Below are 15,866 nucleotides of genomic sequence, written 5' to 3' on the forward strand. Positions count from 1 at the left end.
CCCCATTTGACTCTAAAACTTCATTGTGTTTTATATTATTATAATGAATCGGCCTTAACCCATTATCCAGTACAACTGTGCTGGGTGTACAGTTAGAGTTTGTTGAGTGAAGTCATTGTCAAGATATGCTGAACAGGGTGTTCCATGTAGATAAGTAGAAAATCAATGAAATATAACTATCAGGCACAATGTTGGATTTAGGCAGTTTCCCTCATGCCACTAGGTGAATACCGGTCTGATGCATAAGTATCGCCTGAGCTACACGACTCGCAAACATTTTGAAAATTTTTGTTCACTTCCACATAAATAACACTCCACGCAGACAGTTCGGGTGCACATTTTCCATTTGAGAGTGTGACGTAGTGGCGAGACGATGGCCATCCGGCTACCCATTGAACTGACCGTGCCATAATCCATTAGTAACCATGCCGACTCTGCGCTGATGTGGGACAAAGGATGAGGAGGAGAAAAAGAAGAAGAAGAAGAAGAAGAAGAATACACGCTACAACACACGAAATGCAAGCGAGCTTACATCTTACAAGCAATCAAAAACTCAGAACAATAATGACAGAACCATTGACAGGAACAGTTCCTACAGTAAGGTAGTTTATATTCGTTCGTGAAAAACAAAACAACTAAGAATAAATACGTGCCTGTACATATACACCCACCGGCAACAATGGAGGAGGAAAACAGAATGGGCGAAGGAGAGATAGTGGTATAGGTAGCGAAAAAAATGGGAAAACGAAAAGAGACAATATAACTGGGAAAGGCGGAAGCATTTGCTTTCCCGTTTTGCAGAGAGACCTGGTCACATATATAAAATGTGTGATATTTCCGCTATCATGGTTCCGACCTTAAATAATTATCAAGCACAACTTTGTTGGGTGTATAATTGGACTTTGTTAAGAGAAGTAATCGTCAGAATGAGTACCAACTGATGTTCAATCGGTAGCTCAATTGTTTTATGACTGAAACATATGTTTGCTAACGAGTGGTTCGGTTCTATTATTGCAAGGAGAATCATGTAACATTTCACTTCTTACAACCAAGGACAGGCAAAATAATAAAAAATTTAAGAGGTAATAAGCAGTTTTACTGGCAACCGTTGTTCGTTTGGAAAAATGGAAATGAAGTCCCATGCTTCTTTACAGAGCGTAGGGGAACGATGCGGGAGACCCGCACCGCCTTACTAGGCAAAGTCCTAATGGAGGTGGTTTGCCGTTGCCTTCCTCCGACCGTAATGGGGATGAATGATGATGATGAAGACGACTCAACAATACCCAGTCATCTCGAGGCAGGAAAAATCCCTGACCCCGCCGGGAATCGAACCCGGGACCCCGTGCTAGGGAAGCGAGAACGCTACCGCGAGACCACGAGGGGCGAACTTGTTCGTTTATGAAATAATTTATTTTCTGGTACAATCATGTCAGCAAGATGTTACCGGCTTTGGTCATTAATGGTCAACCATAGATTATACGAAAGAAGTAGAAATTAAATCTTCCGCAATGAGCTTTCTCAAAATTATTGTGTGTCAACTACATCCTCATATGATCTAAGGATAGCTGATGATGCTCCCTTTTTGATATTATATAATATTTTGTGCAAAAATAAACAATTTTTGATAAATATTTGAACTCTCACTGATATTTCCATCACGTCCTAGGGATAACAAGCGCTTGAGATAAATCATTTGTTCGCACTCTGTGGAAGGACCTCGCCACACCGTCTGACAGACGTGCACCTTATGAAGAGAGATGACCCAGGTTCCTCAGCCAGCAGCTATTGTACGCCAGGAGACACTGACCGATCTCGTTGCTGAGGAGTATGGAAGGGGCGCCTATTCAAACACATTGTTAAACGAGAGATAAAAAGATATATGCAGTTTACCAAGCAATGGGGAGCTACCTAGAAACTATCCTTTTCAGGGTCTGCATGTGGTATGCAATGGACGCACTCACAGTGCCCAAGGCGCCAACTATTAACTGACAACAGGCAGTCTGATATGCGAGCGAGAGGCGTGTGGCAATAACTTGCTTGTAGTCTTCCTACATGAGATTTGAGGACAATGGAAAATATTTAATGACTTTGTTGAACAACAATTTAACGGCTCAGATGTAAAAAATGCTCAGCTAACGGGTCTGTGGCCACGCCCAGGGAGGTAGCTGTGACCAGTCCAAAGTGATCATCCCGGAGGTCATCTGTCGTTGCAACAGCGGAGGCAAAACTTCTGACTGGCATCTGAGATTGCGTTGTGTGTAAGCAAGAGAAGAAACTGACAGTACAGGACACCTTCAGGCCAACAATTGTGATCGTAAGCATAGCTGCAGAAGCATCCTAGGACAGCGACGTCTGTGTTGCTAGCTATTTGCCGTTCCATGTAACTGGTGATGTTTGAATTCAGACATGTTTCAATTTTATCGTTGCGGCATGCATATCAGAGAAGCTATGATGCCTCTCGGAAAATGCTAGAGTTTAAATGCCAGCTCCTATGAAGTACTTATCCTCTGATTTTAGGACTATTGTTCAGGAGGAAAGTATATTCTTTCGTATCTACAGCTCGATAAACCCTGAGCCTATTTTCGATGTTAATTATAGTTATTCTGATAATTATGATTAAGTAAAATATTATACGAAATTTCTAAAGTTTGCAGGTATGAATACACATTGAGTAGCGTTTGTATTTGGTTCATTTTAGGTCGCGTATTGCAGCATATGAAATTTAGCCAATATATTGAAATTGTATTTCAAGTTGGGATCAGAAGACTATCTACTTCCGTTCTCGAGGTATTGGGTTTTATGTCTGGCGTATAATGCGAACTTGGTGTGCCCAAAGCTATGTGCTTTGGGAATAACGTGGTTTTAACAATAATAACCAGCATAATCATCATATTTCATGAACCGTTCCAGATATGTAAATGAGTTTTTTAACGATACCATGTAAAGAGGCACATAACATTTTGGACAAATGTTTAAGCAGACCTGAACCACGACTCTTTATAAAATTCAGTGCTATCTTTTTTGAATTCTCATAGCCAAAACCGAAGTTGGGCAAATGGGGTATCTAAATGACCAGAATGAGTTCTACTTTTGAAAAAAAATGCTTGAAAGTAATCTGGGATATTCAGACAAACATCTTGATGTGTGGAAAAACTGAAGTATTTGACTATTTGAACCACAGTTGCTCCTGATTGTGTGAATGAGGTATCAGATATTTTACCTATTACAATCCTAGCTATTTTACCCATGAAAAGTTACATTAATGTGATATGTAACTGTAAAAAACTGCTTCCTTCGATTCAAGTAGTTAATTAGGACATTTAGATAACAGAAGACATTAGGAAGCAAAATGAGGTGTCAAATGTCATACTTTATGAACAGAACTGCAAAAGCTAAATAAATTAAAGATTTGGTCAAATGTTTTGTGAAGGGTTCTGTCTAAGAGCGAAATATGAAGTCATTTAAATAACATTTGACACAAATGATGCTCAAAATTATGTAGAGCTAACTAAGCTTATGAAATGTTTTTCTAACCTATCATATTTTTCTCTTCTACACAAATTGTTTCACAATACATTTGAGCAATTTTCTCCACAAAAGATGATTTATGCACAATTTATGCAGGCTATTCCTATTTTTTGAAACATTTTCCTTGGAATCAGCGATGGTTCCTCATGCGATGTCAGTAATCAAATATCGGCAAAATTTCTTGCTAGTTCCATGTGTTTTATGAAGAATTTAGTGTGCCTCATATATTGGGATAGGTGTGTAAACACCTAATTTACCTTGGTAAGATATTAAAAACGTACTCTAAGATGGAACGTAAAGAGTATAAATAAAACGTAGTACACACAGGATGTGATGCGGTTGTAGTTAACTTACTATGCTATCTCAGCTAAAATCTAAGCAGCGGTTCCTGGGTTGTAACCCAGGACACATTGCATTGTTGATTAATAGCTAAATATGTTACTCCTAGACCACATGGATCTTAATTCAGCATTTAGTTTAATTCTGTACTTATCGCATAGCAAAGGACGCTATCCCGGGACCAAGGGCACCTTAAGTCAGTTTTCTTCTGAACGTATCCCCTGTTGAAAGTTTGTGGACACATAACAACCGCTCCATCTTAATCCATTGCTAAGAGAGTCAAGCATATTTATGTGTGTCCTCGTATATCAGATGAAGATATAAAAGTTTAAATTTTTCGTAAAGATCCCTCTGTACAGTTCATGCACAACTGTTCTTGTTCGCCTTATTTTCCTACGTGAAACGGATTTTGGTGCCATAATCACGAGCAAAATGATTGTACCGCTTATGGTCGGCAGTCCTAGAAACAGCTATTCGGCTGTTGCAGCGGGTGTTTGTCGCTCGCACAGCACGCACGAGCTTGTCGGCCGGTACGGCTGCGTGTGGCAGCTCACGCAGGACGCGCGATCTAAGTGACAGCTATCAATGCGCCGCCGGACAGACAACGCAGGCAGCTGCCACAGGACCGTGCGCCGCCGGCTAACACCTCCATGCTTCCGCATCACGGGAGATGAGAGCAGCTGACACCTACGCGCGTGCACGCTGGCTTCACGCCGCTGTCGGCAAATCACTAGCCGGTTCCAGCGCGTCTACAGTTTCGCCTCCAGCAACCCGCTCAACGCCCGGTAATTGCACTACAGCTCCCTCTTCAAAGTCCATTTGCCAGTTCCATTTGTCTTTTACGCTACTGGTCATTAAAATTGCTACACTACGAAGATGACGTGCTACAGACGCGAAATTTAACCGATAGGAAGAAGATGCTGTGATGTGCAAATGATTAGCTTTTCAGAGCACTCACACAAGGTTGGCGCCGGTGGAGACACCTACAAGGTGCTGACTTGAGGAAACTTTCCGACCGATTTCTCATACACACAAAGCAGTTGACCGGCGTTGTCTGGTGAAACGTTGTTGTGATGCTCGTGTAAGGAGGAGAAGTGCCTAACATCACGTTTCTGACTTTCACAAAGGTCGGATTCTAACCCATCGCAAATTGTGGTTTATCATATCGCTACATTGCTGCTCGCGTTGGTCGAGGTCCAATGACTGTTAGCAGAATATGGAATCGGTGGGTTCAGGAGGGCTGGATCCAAACGGCCTCGTATCACTAGCAGTCGAGATGACAGCCATCTTATCCACATGGCTGTAACGGATCATGCGGCCACGTCTCGATCCCTGAGTAAACAGATGGGGACGTTTGTAAGACAACAACCATCTGCACGAACAGTTCGACGACCTTTGCAGCAGCATGGACTATCAGCTCGGAGACCATGACTGCGGTTACCCTTGACGCTGCATCACAGACAGGAGAGCTTGCGATGGTGTACTCAACGACGAACCCGGGTGCACGAATGCAAAACGTAATTTTTTCGGATGAATCCAGGTTCGCACCCGTGTTTGGCGACATCGCGGTGAACGCATATTGGAAGCGTGTATTCGTCATCTTCATACTGGCGTATCACGCGGCGTGATAGTATGGGGTGCCATTGGTTACACATCTCGGTCACCTCTTGTTCGCACTGACGGAACTTTGAACAGTGAACGTTACATTTCAGGTGTGTTACGACCCGTGGCTCTACCTTTCATTCGATCCCAGCGAAACCCTACATTTCAATAGGGTACTGCACGACCGCATGTTGCAGGTCCTGTACGGGCCTTCCTGGATACAGAAAATTTTCGACTGCTGTCCTGGCCAGCAAATTCTCCAGATCTCTCACCAACTGAAAACGTCTGGTCAATGGTGGCGGAGCATCTGGCATGACACATTACGTCCGTCACAACTCTTGTTGAACTGTGGTATCGTATTGCAGCTGCATGGGCAGCTGTACGTGTGCACGCCATCCAAGCTCTGTTTGACTCAATGCCCAGGCGTATCAAGGCCGTTATTACGGCCACAAGTGGTTGCTCTGGGTAGTGATTTCTCAGGATCTATACACCCAAACTGCGTGAAAATGTAATCACATGTCAGCTCTAGTATAATATATTTGTCCAATGAATACCCATTTATCAACTGCATTTCAATGGTCAGCAGTGTAGCAGTTACGATTAAAAACGCTGATAATGGCACAACGAATCTCGTTACTGATAATGGGCATTGCATGGGTGATAGTAGTTCCTCAACTGTACTTGTATAACGTTGGTCCAAAAGCAGTTTTGTTCCTAAAAATAAATTTTTCTGATCAATCTTCCCACATTCTTGCCGCTCACGATTCCAGTCCATTTATTTAAGATGAACATTTCTCAATCAGGTGTTATTTACCATAATTATCAAATGCTTAAAATATTAACAGTGGGTTGTTATTTTCAAAAATTAGTTCTTTTGCGTACCATTCGTGAAGTAAATATAGCAGAGCTGAATGACTAGTGCTGTCATAAGAACCCATCGTCTTGCATCGTAAGGTAGCTTGTGGAATGCAGGCAATGATGTAGACATCACGATCGTGACAACTATTGTAGTCGAATGAGCACCTTACATCGAAACTTTCTACATTTGTAAATGAAAGAATTAACAAATGCCATTGTTTGTTACCAATTAAACATCGAGAAATATTTGCATGACATGAAGAAGTGTATATCACACCATGAAATCACAGAAACCAGCATTTGTCGGCAATTCATGTTTGCTTGTCCTCAGTTAACTGTGCTGGCGTAAGCTCTCGCCAGCACACCAGTGGGTAAATTATGTAGGCGAAGATCGATAGTGGGCGATGGATCAAGAGTATCTGTCACGAGAGAGGCCAGAGACGCGTGCTGCCACCGCCTTCTCAGCAGAATGTAGTAGGCCACCTCAGCTAACCAGAGGGCTTGACTCGACTCTCTAGTCTGGCTGCCGTCAGTTGAGTTGTAGAGCCGGCTCAGATCACATCAGTAACTACGACGGTACATAGAGACCAGATTAGTTACCATAGCTGGACCAGCTGTGAGACTAAAATTTCTAATAGCAAGGTTACCGATTTTGTCTGCAAGAGGACTATTACCGAAGAGGTTGTACTACACAATATGGTCACTATTAAAGGTAAGTATCCAGTTCATGTAAATAAAGAACCGCATTAATGCACGTGTGCATTTGTGCTGTAGAAATAGAAGACCGGTCACCCATAGCCACATCCACTCCCTTGCTTCCTTACAGTATAAGACTCTACAGTTGCGATGAGGATACTACATTAACAAGTTCGGTCGTTCATCACAAAGACTGCTACGGGTCCAAGAGTAACTGACCGTTTGCTCACCGCAACAAAGAAGGCGATGTCTTTTCGCTAGGAATAAAGCTCCCCGTACACAAGTTTCTATCCGTCTCTGACAGGTGTCATAATACGCTGGGTCACATAAACATGGCCCCTTAAGGCACATTAACTAATCGTTAACATCAGTTCTGTAGCTATCCAGAAATTAAGTGATGAGACTAGCCTACAGTATTTATTTTCACACAATGTTGCCATCTTACAGTTTTTCCACTCTTTATCCATCGATTTTTCAGGAAACTACCTAATACTTATGCCTGATAAATTTCTAACTACATATAATATTTCTGCTGGTATATAGTCGGACAACTACGCTCTCATTGTGAGAGTTTCACAGATAGTTGAAAGCTTAGCTACAGGTTAAGTCATTGCTTTCATATGGTATTTACTTAATTTTGTGGAACAGAGAGTGACTTATTCGAATGAAAACAAGTTCCAACAGAGTACATCCAGTTGAAAAATCAAGAATTAATCTTAAAACAGATGATATTAGGCAGCAAATTCTCCATAACGAGCACATTTTTATTTATGACGGAAACTAAGCTACTGAGCAGATACGGTTGGCACACATCGGTATGTTTTGAGGAACCTTTTTAACGCTGATACTAAGATATTGGGAAGAAAAAGCAATTCTCATAGGGCTTAACGGGGTGTCGGTTGATAGCATAAATTCCAAGTAAGTTTTATCTCGAGGGAAAGTCGCAAGTGATTAGTAGCAGTGACATATTACAGTTTCTTAAAACAATGTGATCATCGAATTGACATTTTACTTGGAATTGCAGCGGTGTTGTTGCCTGGAAGACTGTGCCATTGCCGAAAATGTGGCTCTGGGGTGTAGCCCACTACATCCAGAAGAATTTTAACAATGTGGTTGCTGACCAAAGTATACTACATAAAATGCCACCATCATCGTGGACCAGAAATATCTTAAATTTTACTGTGATAGCGGGAATCCAATAATTTACAATGTGATGCACGCATCAGAACTGCTCTCTACACCGCTATAGCTTGTATAGCTTCTGTGGTATCTGATGCTATATTTGTACGAAGATACAGCTACGCAGAGACACCTGCTGTTGCCTAGTAAGATGGCAATAAATGTGGCTCTAGCTGTCGTTACATAATTTCATAATTCCAATGTTAGCTATCCTTGATATGTTACACTAGCTGTCTATTACCCACATACGGAATTTTAGTGACGTATAGTTGCCACTCTTTGAAAACATTTAAGAATGAGATTATCACTCTTATTGAAATAAAGTGCTCCAGATGCCATTTCTGTTGTAATTTCGTAAACTTACCCGGTTTAGACTCAATTACGGGCTATTTTCTAATGTATTAAATGACTATCCGGAAAACGGAACACCTATATAATAAAAGAAACATTTATTGCATGCCCATGTTGTACCCGGGATAAACACGAAATACACTTGAAAATTGCTTGATACGAAGCGGGATTTGTGAATAAAAATACAAGATATTTTCCACAGGCCTGTTGTTACACCCCTTAAGTAAGATTATCGAGAAATGCGACCAGGTTTTCGAACCCCCAGAACAATCTAAATCTACATCTACATCTATATCTGCGTCCTCTTATATAAAAAGGCATGGCGACGTGAGTCTCCTACAGTATGGGATAGCACCACAGCTGGCACTCCTATTGTGCCCGATCGACAACTTGGTGCTACAGGTAAGATGTGGAAGGAACGACGTTTTGCTCTCTATGGAGGTATCAGAAATAGTTGTATTCCACTTGACAACGGCCAAGGGCTACTTGGTCGAAAGCTCGTCGTACTGCTAATCTTTCATTCAACGGAGACACGAGTGATTGTTAAATTGTTTCTGAATAATAGGCCGTTTACCGGCACAGTAACAAGGTATTTCAGCAACAAATTCCCTTTAAAAGAAGAAAGTAGTAGATCACTCCGAGAAGTTTTTTTTATAAAAACACATACTCACTGATTTGTCGTTGACAATTTGGTTTCGTCAAACAATTTTCAGTGCTACAATGAAAAGTAATTTTCTTCCTCCCATTGCTTCGTGTGATTTCTCCTCCAGTCTACAGAGCTTGGATTTCCTAAATTCCCTTCGTAAGGGGAGAGCAATAGTTCACTTTGCAAAAGGTTTCTGAGAAAATTACATATTCACTGATTTCTTGTTAACAGTTTGGTTTCGTCAAACAATTCTCAGTGCCACAATGAAAAGTAATTTTCTTCCCCGTTTTTCTTTGTGTGCTTTCTCCTCTAGTCTACAGAGGTTGGGTGGAATTTCCAAAATACGATTTTTAAGATAATTAGTGGTAGAATTAATATCTCTAGGAAGTACAACATAATTTCTTTTCTTTATAGGACCAATGGCTTCCCACGCACGGCTGTACTTGCTGTCTTTTATCTAGTCAAAATTTACATACCGAAAAAATCGAATCTTCCCGCCAAATCAGTTGAATTCTTTTTTAAATCATTAAAAAAGTGTTGAATATTTTTTGTCAGTCATACTTCAGGTCAGCATTAAGAAATGAATGCAGATATTTTTCCAGATAGGTTGTTATTTATTTGATCCTTCTTTCTTGTCACAACCGGTTTCGGCTTATGAAGCCACTGATAACCTTTAAATTTCCTACATGTCTAAATTAGTAGCGTCTTCATAAGACCATTTGGCTATGGTATGTAACGTGAAAAAGGAGCATTAAAAAATTCGGCACATTTCGTACAGAAATCGCATTCGTAGTTATTCGCTCACGTAAAACACAATATGACTTGAATGTATTCGCAATGCGAATCCATTTAATCCATTTGATAATGCTGTCATTCGCGGCAGTGTCTGTTCCTTCAGACACGCAGGCGTGCCTAAGAATTTGCAAAGTACATCGTGTAACACATTCTGCGAATACCAAAATATAACAGTTATTTCTATTAGGCCGCTAGTGTCAATTACTGCACACAGTTATGATTGACGATTATACATTCTGTATTGTTCACTTATTCGAATTTTTCGTCGGTGGTTGGTGTTAGGATGTTCTCCACATGGAGAATTCTCAAAAGAAGTAGCGGCGAGTGTGAAATCAACTGACAATTCCGCACTGTTGAATGTAAGGTAACGAGAATCCTTTCGAGCCCTCACCAGCTGAGGAGTACATCTCGCAGACTGTAACTCGTCAAAAATATTTTGTAATCGCCTGTTATTCCTGCCATTCGGTTTGAACAAAGCGTATAATTTAACATAAAATTGAAGGGTTGTGTAACGGAAACTTTCAAATCAAATGAGCTGACTAGGCTACTAGATGTTACGTGGCAACATAAAAACATTAATGTCAACAGGACCTTCCGTTACGAACCGTTTAGACAATCCTTCATAGCACTGAGAAATTCGGTTCCTTTGGTCAAACTCTGATGCAAGGTCATATCGAGTTATTCAAGCAGCTCTCACGTTTTCTGTAGGTCCGTGTCTCTATTGAACATGCCATGCTACGTCTGCTCATTTTCGCCACAAGAGATGGTGGTCAATCGCTACTGGTTCTGAAGTGGACGGCTCCACTGAATCTCATGGCCATTCGTTCCTGTAACGTTCACAATACGATAGTCACATAGTCATGTTTTTGTTGCAGAGGAACGTAGTGGATGGTCTTGGAAATACGGAGCTCGGGGAAGTTGTGTGGAGTTTTAAAGAGCCTGTTCCTACACCAGTGCTACAAAAACCCGTACATTTCTCGCGATGCACGAACACTGCTGTTCCGTGGCCACAGCTGCCTCCAAATGATGTCCCACCGTCTTCAGATGCGACAAGAAGTCACGCAGGAGGCCTGTGACCAAGGAATAAAATGGAGATCACTTCTTACGTCACTAGAAATGAACTGGCCATGTTGTTCAAAAATTCTTATATCTCGAGTGCGGCCCTTCTTCAGAATGTCCGCCAAACAGTACACTGCTACACTTGTGACAGAGTCAATTAAATTCAAGAACCCTTCGACTCTCACCCCTGCGTGGCGTTTGTTTAAATGGCTTGTAGTTCTGTGAACTCAGCCGAACCGCTTTTGTTTTATTTTAAACCCACTGCTATGGCTGTATTTATTACATATCACAAGGCTGTTTAAACTTTGTCCTCTACACTACTGTGAATCTCTTTTTGAAAGAAGTGTATGCATGTTTTTCAGTTATCTCAACATATTTCAACATTGTTAGTTTCCTTCACGGTGGTGTTCTGTTTTCTTACTTTATGGTTGTTCATGAATGACAGTTGATACTCGCTGATCCAATTGTGTCGACATACGCAAGGACGTTACATTACAGCAAGCTTTATCTCTTAGGACAAATTAGACTCCCAGCGTTAGACAGATTTTTATGTTTAAGGAATACACTATAAAACAAGAAAAGTGACATACCACGAAGGAACCAACCGAATGGGGTTGGAATCGCTACATGTGATGTATATCTACAGCAAAATAAATGATTACGATTTCAGAAAAAACTTATGACTTTTTTCAGTGGAAATAGGTTCCCAAATCGATCAAGTCATTACTGCTTCGGTCAACCGCTGGACCTTATGCAAGCAGTTATTCGGCTTGGCACTGATTGGTAGTGTTGTTGGATCTCCTCCTGGGGATATGCTGCTAAATTCTGTCCGACTGTCGAGTTAGATTGTCAAAATCCCAAGCTGGAAAAGGCCCTGCTCGTAATGCTTCCAGCGTTCTCAACTCCGGCGACCCTATGGCCAATGTAGGGTTTGACGGGCACAAAGATAAGCAGTAAAAACCCTCGAATACTCTGGCGGAAAGAAACGGGGCGTAGAATATCGTCGGCGTATCGCTGTGCTGTAAGGGAGCCGCGGGGTGACAACCAAGGACTCTCGGGCCGTATGGCGGTATCCCAACGCTGCCCAGTGAGTCTCCAACACGTCTTCGGCCTGTAATCTTATTGAATGGAATGGATTTGCCTCCGTTTGATGAGTCCCGCTTCGAAATGTTCCCCGGGGTCTAGCTATATCGTGTCTGGGTACAGCCAGACAACCAGGGCTCATGGTCACTTGCCCTTTCCCCGACTGAGAACGTTTGGTGGAGCCGTCAGACCATCTCTGTATTTTGACGTTATGACGCGCCAGTGGGACAAATTTGGCATTATATCCCTCAGAAGGATATCTTACAATTGTATCAGTCAGTGACAGGTCGAATAACCGCATGCATAATGATCAGAGGTGGGCCAACGCAACGTTGACTCGCTCAGCCTGTGAAATCCTTTCTCTTGAGTAAATCATCCATTTCCTCTGCAACTGTAATCATTTGTTTAGCTGTACATGTACATTACATCTACCGATATCCGATCCACTAGGATAATTCGTTTTGCGTCGTACTTTCACTTTTTTTATTCTTTTATTTTCATAGAATGTACGAATAACTAATCCTCATTTCTAATTTTCCTTGGCATAAGGCCTTACACAACAATTTTTTTTACTAATAGGACTACGTTGTCCTATTTGTAAGAACTCTGCAGCTTAAGTTTTGTACTTCTCTTCCGTAGATGCACCGATGTTTAGTGTTACAATACTTACAGATGCACACATTATTAGAAAACCCAGTGGTGTATTAAGGACTCAGTCGGCGCAGTGACACAATATTTGTAATGAAGGTGCTTCTCTCCATCACTGCTGTCTTCCTTTATCTACCAGCCAGCATGGGTGTTTATGTAATCCAGTACTTGGGCTGATTTTTTTCCTTCACATTTTTTGGTTCTTTCTATGAATTTTGCAGTGTGATTGGTTTCTTACTCCCCCATTATGCTGGTTCTCCCCAACCCTTCTCCCTCTCCTGTTAGCCTCTCTTTCCAAGCCCATCGGTCCCAATTGAGCCATTTATGCATTAATGTACTATTGCGTATACGTTTTTGAATTTTTTGTATTGAGTTTCATGTGTAGGTCTCTGTTCCGGTTTCTGTACAAATTTTCCAAACGGTTGTTATCTAGCTGTTTATTTCGTTCTATGGACGGTAGTAGCGCCACTTTACGGTACCCACACAGCCACACCACCCGCTGGTTTATTATGGTAGTTAGGTTTTGTAATGGCCACTCCCCATGAGCTGAGCACTGATTGCGAGGACGTAGGTATGTGAAGTTATACTTTGTGTGAAGGTAACTGTTAGTATGATTATTTTATTTTTTGAAATTTTTTTGTAATAATTTCGGTATTTATACTCACAATGACTATTCATGTTTACGCATGTACTCACGAGTTCGTATTTTGTTTTGCAGATATCCTGAGGATGGGATGCCCTGAAGCGCTCGGTATAAAAATTTTGGAGCAATTTGGCCAGTCCATACCTAGTGACCCATTTAGCACTGACGTAGGAAGTGCTCTAAGTGTCACATCATCTGCCTCTTTCGTGGGCCATGTTCAGGACATCCACAAGATGCTCCAACAAATGTAGCTTCACAGGGCATAATAGAGCAAAACTAATAAAATTATGCTGTCTACGCCGGAATCATCGTACATCACTGGTGATTACTCTTATGGTGGATGTAGCTGAATTGAACTTAGCCGAAGACAGCCACACTTCCAAGCATGATTGCCTTCTATTGTCAACTTGGCTTCACAGCCCGTGACTAATAAAATCTTTTAATTTGAGAGTTTACTACAAATTGTATTCACTATGATTTGTTATATTTAAGCAAAAATCTGTTTCTGTGCACCATAAGCTGGTATCATCAAGTATACTATTTACTGGTGTGGAGAAGAAAGGACACAAATGGAAAATTGCCTTGGAACAGAATATGTATGAAGACCAGGAGATGGCGAATGTTTATACACCACATCCGGGAAACTGGAGTTGTAAAACGATGATGGTGATGATGATGATAGTAACAATCGAATCTCTTCAAACATTTAAAAAGTTAGAACCATATAATCGAGAAAATCGAAACTACATTTCAAATCTTGCGTGTAATATCATATGACTTGCCATGAAAATGCTGGAAAAACTGAAACATACATACACATGTACACATGACAAATTATCCGCAAAACATCAAACATAAATATTACCTATAATATTTTATTGACATTCTAGAACGTGGCAAAGGATAAAATTAAACAACCAAAGGTTCCACAGACCACTAAATTATCTGTAACTCAAACAATACCGCTAAATAGCTATAATCTAGAAACACACAGCATTGTTGAGACCTGTCAGTTGTGAAATTACTACGTGACTTTATTTTGCCATCATAAAGAACAGCGGCAGTTGATATCAGGATTCATCAATAATGCAATATGTACGTCTTTCACAGATAGACGTAAGTATACATGTACAAATAACCCTGTATACAAATATTGCTGAAGTAAATGAAATTTACCAGTAGTAGTATTCGCAGGTGTAGGAAAGACAGCTAAAATAGGGCTGATGTACGAAATATAATTAAACTATTAGCAGGTAACTGGGAAGTGTGGTGTGCGTACTGTAAGACCTTTGGTACACACACCATCAGATTATTTGGCTTGTCGCTCTAACGAAGTAGGTGAGTGTCAGCAACATGTCTCGTGGTCTTATCGTGGCGTGTTTATCTTCTGCCGTTAGGTCAGGCGATAGAAATGCCTCTTGCACGCTTAGAGTAGCAGATTGACGGTGACCAACTTTAAACAGATCATTATTAATTATCACACACATGTGTGATCTGTGAGGAGGAAATGTTCTATGTTAGCAGCAATCTCATTGGCTGCGTTACATATTATTACGCTGATCGGCGGAAGCAAAAATTGGGCCATCTCTAAGGCAGCGCCATCTCATAGTGCGGAGACAGACGGGCGCTGCGCCTGCGCTGTTGTGCTTAGCGGGGCGTGCTCTAGTGAGAAAGTTGTGTACGCGCTGACAATGCAGAACTATGTACACAACAGGAAGATTTAGTTTAAACATGATTGATATGAGGAAGGTATTCTCTGAAAAGGAAGTATATGCACTGACGCAACTACCTTAATAGCCCGAAATAGCGACCGTGGCGAAAGGATAATTTTGATACCAGTCCAGGTGGAAAACATTGTCGTTACCAGAAACCTGTCGTACATGATGTAAGGCAGAGGATGCGATGCGGACTGACCTTGTACTTGCCCAGGTAGTCCACCACGCAGCTGAGGATGACCTCCTTGCCAACAGGCGCGGTCAGGTTACCAACGGGCGCCACAAACTCTGGCTCTGGTGGCACCAGCCGGGGCGGGGACCACGTGTCTGGCACTGCAACAGGTGAGAGGTGGAGCCAGGTGTCAGCCACTGTGCGACTCGAGATCCACTGTGCTTGTGAGCCTGATATAAAAGCCAGAGATTGTGTTTCTTATGTACAGGGATTTTTTTACTCACAAACAATATGACAAAAATGTAAAGTGGAGTTAAGTACACACATCAAAAATGTTTCACACCACCCCATTTCCCAGAACCCCTGAAGATGGTCGTCGACTATGGATAGTGTGTAACAGACGCAGTCCCCTAAATTGTTCAGAGATGTCGCTAAGCCCGCCCAAAGATGTGACCAATCATCCATGAGCAGCACCTATTAGACGGAGGGGGTCCCACAGCCGATCAGTTCCAGCCATTCCACAGGGAAGGAGGTACACGGCTCGTGTTGACT

General features: G+C 41.7%; 1 protein-coding gene across 1 annotated transcript in view; it reads right to left on the reverse strand.

Annotated features, from left to right (window-relative positions):
* The window catches only part of LOC124803269 (lachesin-like), a 217,085-nt gene extending 201,444 nt beyond the window's left edge, over nt 1–15,641 (reverse strand). Inside the window, exons 1-2 of the mRNA XM_047264452.1 lie at nt 15,599–15,641; nt 15,342–15,544 (exon numbers count right to left, since the gene is read on the reverse strand). Of these exons, the coding sequence (XP_047120408.1) occupies nt 15,342–15,544; nt 15,599–15,641 (246 nt within the window). The remainder of the gene's footprint in view (nt 1–15,341; nt 15,545–15,598) is intronic.
* Between the last annotated feature and the right edge of the window lie 225 nt (nt 15,642–15,866).

This window comes from Schistocerca piceifrons, chromosome 6, assembly GCF_021461385.2.
Source record: "Schistocerca piceifrons isolate TAMUIC-IGC-003096 chromosome 6, iqSchPice1.1, whole genome shotgun sequence".
Classification (NCBI taxonomy): Eukaryota; Metazoa; Arthropoda; class Insecta; order Orthoptera; family Acrididae; genus Schistocerca; species Schistocerca piceifrons.